The sequence below is a fragment of the Theropithecus gelada genome, chromosome 4 (genome assembly GCF_003255815.1).
Source record: "Theropithecus gelada isolate Dixy chromosome 4, Tgel_1.0, whole genome shotgun sequence".
Lineage (NCBI taxonomy): Eukaryota > Metazoa > Chordata > Mammalia > Primates > Cercopithecidae > Theropithecus > Theropithecus gelada.
Genome location: NC_037671.1, coordinates 74,103,869 through 74,113,277, shown reverse-complemented (window position 1 = coordinate 74,113,277; position 9,409 = coordinate 74,103,869). Strand labels below are relative to the sequence as shown.

At 40.5% G+C, this 9,409-nt stretch overlaps 1 protein-coding gene across 1 annotated transcript; it reads left to right on the top strand.

Moving 5' to 3' along the window:
- The first annotated feature begins 2,014 nt into the window (after positions 1-2,014).
- On the top strand, positions 2,015-7,849 carry LOC112622815 (cytochrome c oxidase subunit 7A2, mitochondrial). Its single transcript, XM_025382727.1, has 4 exons — positions 2,015-2,310; positions 4,713-4,802; positions 5,588-5,672; positions 7,652-7,849. Exons 1-4 carry the CDS (start codon positions 2,197-2,199, stop codon positions 7,708-7,710), a joined length of 348 nt encoding a protein of 115 aa, XP_025238512.1. The 5' UTR covers positions 2,015-2,196; the 3' UTR covers positions 7,711-7,849.
- Positions 7,850-9,409: the final 1,560 nt, after the last annotated feature.

The following is a 9,409-nucleotide window of genomic DNA, read 5'->3' as shown; positions in this document are numbered from 1 at the left end:
AATGGAAATTTTAAATAAATTGATTTATAAAGTATGACAGAAAACAAAGTTTAAGGCTTGAAGTAAGGAAAATTGCAGAGGACAAAGTTTGGGAATAAGGAGTGGAAAGTCGAATTCAGTTTTGTTTGTAAGTTTGAGATGCACGTTAGCCATCTAGGTGGAGATGTCTTAAGTTAATGGGAAAGGCCAAGCAGGAGATAGGTGAGTTGTCAGCACATGAATAGTTTTTCTTTCCTAAAAAAATTCTTTTTCTTCATACAATCTACAGGAAGTGGGAGTAGTAGTTCAATGTTAGATGAAATCACAAAAGGGATGAATGTAGAAAAAAGGTGAGAAACTGAAATTTTAGAGGTTAAGAGGACAAGGATCCAGGAAGAAACTAAAAGGGGCAGCCGCTAAAACAGGAGAACCGCTGAAGGAGTACTATGGAAGCCACTTTACGACCATGCTTCAAACTATCATATTCTTTCTTACATGTATGCTTTACCTCCAAATTAAAAAGTAAAAGTATATGGTGAGGGACGGATTAGCTATGTTAAATGCTGCTAATAGATGGAGAAGGTGAAAATTGAGTCTCACAATTTATTTAACAACCTGGAAGCTATTGGTGATTCTAAACAAAAGCAGTAAAAGCCTGCCCAAAATGGTACCAAAAAAAGCTTAGGAGGAGGAGGAGAGACAAGTGTAAAGAAGTCTATAGGATGGTAATGGAAATCAAAGGAGTTTTTTTGTTTTTAATTTGGGAACGTGTTAATAGATGGAATGATCCAGTAAAGGGGGAAATTGTACTGAATAACATGAATATAAGAATCTGTGTCTAGGATCTATTTAATGTGAATTCATGGCTTTTTGGACAGAGTCATAAGCTTCTTAGATCTGTCACCCAATGTAATTAATTCATGTGTTGGTTAGTGAATACTCCCTTTAAGCAGTGCTTGCGGATTGGTAAGAAATCCACATAATCTCTGCGCTTGAGAAATTTACAATCTAGAGTTGGCTAACTGGAGAAAACATAAGAGAGTACATACAACTAACAAATTAAGGTTATGGACAATGTACTTAAACCCCCACGCCCTAGCTATTGGCACGTGGTAATTTTGTCCAGAGTGTTGGTTACATGCATAATCCAGAGGGTTGTAGAAAATCAGGTCCTTTCAGTCGCAATCTAAGAAGACATGAATTGGGGTGTTTAAAAGCCTTGGTGAGGAAGAGAATTTTAACTGGGACTGGTAACTTGGTGGGCCCATTGACATACAGTAGATTGTGAAGAAGAAAACCCCAAGGATTACAAGAAATAGTTTTAATATTACTAATTTGTATCATTTGCTGAGCCTATGGGTTTCTTATTTGAAATGGCAATCAAATAATTTGTAAGAGTTTGTAGAAAGGTGGAAAGATTATTGTAATACAGGGCAGATATTTGCGTTTGTACACACTTGAGGGTAAGCACAAGAAATAAACACAATGGGGATTACTTAAGCGAAATGGATGACACCGACAGCCTTTCTGTACAACAAATAATTGCTGTGCTTAACTCCAGTAATGAATGTAGGGCCCTGCTGGATCTGGGACAGCAAGACTTTTGAGTCCAGATGCGCCATCTCATTTCTTGTCCCCCAACGTTTCCTCAGAAGCAAGCGAGCGAGCCGCTTCCACAATATGGGGACACTGTGGAAGAGCTTCTTGCTTAGGGAGTTCTGCAGCAGTCGAAGGTACAAGAAGATAAAAATTGTTACCTTGACATAGCTCTTACAGCATACTCTCAACACAAGGAACAGTAATGTCCCGCAGCAATTCCTTCGGTGGAAAAAACTAATCCGTGTTTTGTATTTTATGAGGCCTCACAGCTGTATTTCGGCCAACCCAGTCTTTGTTCACTTTCTAGCGGCTTAAAGGTTGCCCAGTTTTACGCCTTCTCGCTCAAAACAGACACTAGCTTTCTTTGATAGCCTGGTCCCACACTGACTTCATCTAAGCTTATTACATTCATCTCACAAATCGTTTGCCTTTTCCCCAGCCTTAGCTCCAGCGACCAGCCGACTGAACTTCCTCGAAAACGTCCGGAACGAGCTCACCAGATTGAGACGGCGAGCCGGCTAGAGCGGATAGGGCCGTACTGCCGCTCTAGTTTTTCTTTTGCTCTCTATGGTTAGGAGCGCAGGCTTATCTTCGGCCCCGCAAGATCTGCGTTCCTGAATGCTTACGCAAGTCTCGGAGGTAGTTCCGGTTCCGGCGTGGCCATTTTCGTTGCTGGTGTTAAGTTGCGGCGGTTGCTGGTCAGTAACAGCCAAGATGCTGCGGAATCTGCTGGTGAGGAGCTTCTCGTCTTGCATTCATGATAGGGGCGAGGGAGTGGAGAGGAGGCTGAGGCACCATGACAGAAAACCCTCACCTGGGAGGGGTGCAGAAGGCGGCTAATGAAGTCACCTTGATTTATGTCCTTTTCCCCTGACCTTACTTTTCCTTCCGTCTATTCCTCTCGCCCCAGGCCGTTGCTGGGTAGATGTAAGGAGTGTGGAGGCTGGGGAAGTGACCAGAGACTTGCGGGTTAGACCCGTCTTGGGTTCTTAGGCACCACCCCTAACCCTGTCGGTCATTGATGAGGTTAGTAGCTCGGATCTGAGTAAAACCAAGGACCAGGTGGGGAATGTCTGACACCCGGAAGCATCAAGCAGAAAGGTGTTCTTCTGGTAATGAAAGGCTTTAAGTTTCAATGGTTTTGAGCTTTGCGAACTTTCTGAGAAGGCAGTTTAAAAACCAAGCCATTCATTTTGGGTGGAACTTTAGAATAGTCATGGTTGAAGTGCAGCGTTACTTCCGTCAGGCTATTGTGCATTGTCCTTCACCCCTCCACCGACTTTGAGCATATGAAATATTTCCCCAAATTTTGAAAAAGAAAAGAAAAAAATGCGACAATGATTATTTTATCTTTTAAATTATTTAATGAAGTTTTGCTTCATTAAAATCCTCAATGTAATTTATTTTAAAAAATCGAGAGCACATTTGTTTCATTATTTAATTCAACTGGATATTTAATGCAAGTCTCTTTAAAAGATGTATACCCTATTTAAAATTTTTTAGGAAAAATGTAATGGGAGAAGCATTTTAATTGAGAAGGAATCATGCCAGTCTATTTGCTGTCAAGTAATAGGTTTTTTGTTTTTTTTTTTGAGACATACTCTATTGCCCAGGCTGGAGTGCGGTGGCACGATCTCGGATCTCCCAGGTTCGAGCGATTCTCCTGCCTCAGCTTCCCAACTAGCTGGGATTACAGGCGCTCGCCACCAAGCCCGACTAATTTTTGTATTATTAATAGAGACGGGGTTTCACCATGTTCGCCAGGCTGGTCTCGAATCCTTGACCTCAAGTGATCCGCTCACCTCAGCCTCCCAAAGCGCTGGGATTACAGGCATGAGCCACCGCGCCCGGCCCTTTTTTTTTTTTTTTTTTTTTTTTTTTTGAGCGGAGTTCGTTCTTGTGGCCCAGGCTGGAGTGCAGTGGCGTAGTTTGGGCTCACTGCAACTTGCGCCTCCCGGGTTCAAGCCATTCTCCTGCCTCAGCCTCCTTAGTAGCTAGAATTACAGACGCACACCACCACGCCCAGCTCATTTTTGTATTTTTAGTAGAGATGAGGTTTCACCATGTTGGCCAGCGGAGTCTCAAACTCCTTACCTCAGGTGATCCACCCACCTCGGACTCCCAAAGTGCTGGGATTACAGGCGTGAGCCACCGCGCCTGGCCAAGTAACAGATTTTTTCTCTTCTTTTCTTTTCTTTTTTTTTTAAGATGGAGTTTCACTCCTTTTGCCCAGGCTATAGTGCAATGGGGCGATTTTGGCTCACCGCAACCTCTGCCTCCCGGGTTCAAGCGATTCTCCTGCCTCAGCCTCCCGAGTAGCTGGGATTACAGGCATTTGCCACCGTGCCCGGCTAATTTTGTGTTTTTGGTAGAGACAGGGTTTCTCCATGTTGGTCAGGCTGCTCTTGGACTCTCAGGTGATCCGCCCGCCTAGTAATAGATTTTTTTTTTTGTTTTTTGAAACGGAGTTTCAGTCTTGTTGCCCAAGCTGGAGTGCAATGGCCTGATATTGGCTCACCGCAACCTCTGCCTCCCAGGTTGAAGCGAGTCTCCTGCCTCAGCCTCCCAAGTACCTGGGATTACAGGCTTGTGCCACCACGCCCCACTAATTTTGTATTTTTAGTAGACACAGGGTTTCTGATGTTGATCAGGCTGGTCTTGAACTCCTGATCTCAGGTGTTCCGCCCGCCCCGGCCTCCCAAAGTGCTGGGATTACAGGCGTGAGCCACCACGCCCAGCAGATTTTTGATAATATGGTAGTATATTATGAAAATATTTGAGCTTAGTGTATTTTGGTTAAGCACTATTTTTGTAATATGTGTATGTCAATATGTTTGCATCAAGGATTATAAAATGTTACTGGTTCTGTTCAGGTAAAGATCATGATTTTATATTTTGGTTAGAATCTGTATGAATTGCTTCTTGAGTATGTTGTTTGGAGACTGCAGAATGTAATTCGAAGGCCAGAGGATGGATGACAAATTGAAAAGCCTGGATGCTCTTCCATGACTTTGCTACTGACAAATCAGATATGCTTCAAGTCTCAATTTACCTTTTTTATAATATGAAGGACTGAAAATGGTTTTGAAGGTTTCTTTAGGGTCTAAGTCTGTTTAATAATATTTTCATTTTAGGCTCTCCGTCAGATTGGACAGAGAACCATAAGCACTACTTCCCGCAGACATTTAAAAAATAAAGTTCCAGAGAAACAAAAACTGTTCCAGGTACTGAAGTATTTTATAGGAGATTGTTACTTGTAATAATTAGATTACCAAAAGGTAGAGTTAGGATAAACAAGTATGTGTATAAATTAGATCATATGACAATATAAACATTACAAAATAAGTCAAGAACATGTGCCATACTGCTAATAGTGGTTGTCTCTTGGGGAAAGACCTGGTGGAGCAGAGCAATTTACCTCTATAAGTAGTTTGATTATGAGTGATTTTTGTTTTATTATGGTTTCTAGCTTTTCCCAAATAAAACTTCAAGTGATTAAAAATAGTTGTATCATATATACATACAAATAAATACTTTACTGGACAGATGTACTAAATAGCTACTTTATGCTGGATTAGATGCTAGGGATATAATTTAAGGTTATAAACCAAAATCCCTTCCCCACTTTTTAGGGAAAAAAAGGTTCCTATGACTAAATCTAATGTGTGGCAATTATTGATTCTTTTATATTTCAGTTATATTAAAGTTGTTGAGATCAGTGTGTATGTTTTATAGCTTTAATGTTTATGTATTCTTTGGAAAGACCATCATTAATGGATCTCAAATTAACAGTAAAAGAAAAATGCTGACTTTTAGGAGTTCTTATTTTAAAAGTAGTAGGAGTAGAGACAGAATAAAGAAAATTGTAGGTCTTTTAAATTTTAATACTTAAATACTTTAATTATAGGGATTTAAGGAGCTATATCATTTTATATGCCTGTTCTTTTGAAACTTAGTTGGAAATGAGTGAGGCATCTATTATTGTCTTTTTTTTCTTTTTTTAATCTAGGAGGATGATGGAATTCCACTGTATGTAAAGGGTGGGATAGCTGATGTCCTCCTGTATAGAGCCACCATGGTTCTTACAGTTGGTGGTAAGGCCTTTGGAATGTTTGAAGGTTTATAGAAAAGTAATAGTAATGATAACTGATAACTTTATTGCTTTTGCTATGCCAGTATTTTAATGCAGGCAGTCTGTCTCCAGAATTTGATATCTTACCATGTCTCATAATGATTCAAGAGGATGACTGATACATACTGTATAAGAGCATTTTGATGTTTTTTTTTTTAAACGGAGTTTTGCTCTTGTTACCCAGGCTGGATTGCAATGGTGTGATCTCAGCTCACTGTGACCTCTGCTTTCCAGGTTCAAGCGATTCTCCTGCCTCAGCCTCCTGAGTAGCTGGGATTACAGGCATGCGCCACCCCGCCTGGCTAATTTTGTAGTTTTAGTAGAGATGAAGTTTTTCCATGTTGGTCAGGTTGGTCTGGAACTCCCGACCTCAGGTGATCTGCCCGCTATGGCCTCCCAAAGTGCTGGGATTACAGGCATGAGCCACTGCACCTGGCCTTAATAACAAAATAACACCAATAAGATTTGATGATTATCTTGTGATAGAGTTGGCTTTCTGAGTACCATTGGTGGTAGTGAAGGCTATAGTTCAGTTAAAAACATCCATTATATCCTACCTCTTATAGCAAGGGCTTTAAAACATTTTGACTGTGATGCAAAATAAAAGCGCACTTTACATCTAAACTCTACAGACATATTTATGACAAACAAAATTTGTGTGGAACAATACTTTTACTGGAAGGTAAAGAGAAGGGAATCTATATTTGAGTGATTATTTTGTGCCCATCATATTCATAGGAATGCCACATACTTGGATTTCTGTAAATCTTGCATGAAGTCTATAATATGTCTTCATTTTAAAGATGAGGAAACTATGTTAATTACCTGTTTGGGAAACTCTGCTCTCACATCACAACAATCAACATGGAAGACCTCTGTTGCCAAATGTGTGGGGGTTTTTCCCTACATACCATGTAATGGACACCAGCTAGGTGTCCTCCAATTCAGTTTCCACACTCTCTACTGGGAGATAGCATCAGATTCCACAGGTTGATGGCAGAAGACTGTCTCCTCCTTCCCACCAGTTACAAGTTTGGGTCTCTGGAACTTCTGACTGACTGGCTTTAAGTTGGGGTTCCCACAATCTCCTCACTAGGGGAACACATTTACCAGTTTATTATAAAAGGTATTATAGGCCGGGTGTGGTGGCTCATGCCTGTAATCCCAGCACTTTGGGAGGCTGAGGCTGACAGATCACGTGAGGTCAGGAGTTCAGGACTAGCCAGGCCCACATGGTGAAGCCCTGTCTCTACTAAAAACACAAAAATGAGCCGGGTGTGGTAGCACACACTTGTAATTCCAGCTACTCGTGAAGCTGAGGCAGGAAGATTGCTTTAACTGGTAGGCGGAGGTTGCAGTGAGCTGAGATTGTGCCACTGTACTCCAGCCTGGGCAACAGAGGGAGACTCTGTCTCAAAAAAAAAAAAAAGTCCTGAATTCCTTTTGGCCAATGTGACCATTTCTTTGACATTCTGGTAAATAGTTTTTAAAATGAAATTCCAGTTATCAGCTATTTTTTACATTACATTTGATTACTGTAAAATTATATCACTCTTCCTTTTTTTACATTCACTTTAGGGAAAGCTTGCATATTTTGAAGTCATTTTTTTCTTTGGCATTTGAATCATGCTTAATCATCCTTAGCATTTCTCAGGCAATCTTGGGTTAATATGGAAATAACGTTTGTATATGTTCTTATTTTTAAAAATTTTTGTATTTTATGTTGACAAATATATTATTGTGCCATACTTTGTTAAAACTACATTAAATATATTTTACATATATTTATTTAAAATTTTGCCAACACCTATCAAAATACTTTTTTGTGTTCTAATTAAGGTAGTCTTAATGCAAACTTACAACTTTTAAACTGGAATATTAAATTTATACACTTAGATCTCAGAATTTCTGGTTAGGTTCTTTTTTGTTTTTTATTTTTAGGAACAGCATATGCCTTCTATCAGCTGGCTGTGGCTGCGTTTCCCAAGAAGCAGGAGTGACTTCAGTCATCCCAGCAATCACTTGGTTCAGTTTCATTCCGCTCTCTATGGACCAGTAATCTGATAACCGAGCTCTTCTCTGGGGATCAATATTTATTGACTTGTAGTAACTGCCGCCAATAAAGCAGTCTTTACCATGCTTTGTCTGATTTTATCACTTTTATGCCAATAATTTCAACTTTTGGTCAGCCTTGTAAATCTTAGGTAAGGATCAAAGAAATGATTCTTCTGCCACAAAACTTGTATAAAGCAACATTATTGTGATATTATTTTAGTGAAATTTTACTTTTAACAGCTCAAAATTAGAGTCTCAATTTCTGTCTCAACTTGACATTTGAATGCATATTGCTTTTCCCCCTACCCACTCCAGTATATCTTGGAATATGCTAGAACCTGGGGGTAGTGGAAGCAGGTTATCTTTGGCTCCTGGGGTCTACATTTCTTTCTTTCTTTCTTTTTTTTCTCTCAGCTATGTGAGAGTATGCTTAAATACTGGATATATCCCACAGCTTAGAATTAGGGTTTAGTAGAATGACTTTGTAAAATATTTCAGTATTTGTTTTTTTCTACACTCAGAGTGGGTTCAGGTAGGTTTCTGTCATCAGGAACCAACCAAAGCAGGATAGTTACTGGGCTCCCCAGCTATCATACCATCTAATGGACCCACAACTCTTATTTACCCTAAACAGTAGTTAGGTGCTTAATAAATGGTAGCCATTATTGGCTTCTCATAATAGGAATGGTTCAAAAAGGTCTACTTCGAGAACACAAAATGCAAATAGATACAGAGAGTGTAAGAATCATAAAAAGAATTACAATGCTGCTCTAGGCAGTTTGCTTCAGGGTTTGCAGAACCCTTCCTGCTTTGAGAGAACTATGCATGAAGTTGGAAATTTCATAGACTTCAAGTTTGGGACTCCCCTTTCCTGGATTCTGGTGTGCATCCATGTGGAGAGTAGCATCTTGTGAACCACTTCAGGACTTTCCTTCTATATATATGGAGATTGGTGGCTCACGCCTGTAATCCCAGAACTTTGGGAGGCCGAGGCGGGTGGATCACGAGGTCAGGAGATCGAGACCATCCTGGCTAACACGGTGAAACCCCGTCTTTACTAAAAATTAGCCGGGCGCAGTGGCGGGCACCTGTAGTCCCAGCTACTTAGGAGGCTGAGGCAGGAGAATGGCGTGAACCAGGGAGGCGGAGCTTGCAGTGAGCCAGATTGCACCCCTGCACTCCAACGTGGGTGATACACCGAGACCGCGTTTCAAAAAAAAAAAAAAAAAAGATACAGAGTGCCTACTGTGTACTACCGTTTACGGTTTTAGGTGCCTAGGAATCATTGGTGAACAAAGGCAGATTCCTCCTCTCATGGAGTTTATGTTGTAGAAAGGGGTGGTAGGAAAGACAGTTTAAAAATAAATTGCACTGTTGGTTAAAAGATAAGTTCTATGGAAAAAGACCAAAGGGGAGAACTGACATGGGTGTGGATGGTTGGTTACAGTATTAAAGTTAGGGTAGTCTTCAACAGGAAGGTCAGATTATTTTGAGACATCTGAAAGTGAACTGGTCAGAAACAGTCATCCCGCTGTGTCAGAAATTGGTTCTGGGACCTCCCACGGATATGAAAATTTGTGAATGCCCAAGCCTTTTACATAAAATGGTGTAGTGTTTGCATATAACCTATGCACATCCTCCTGT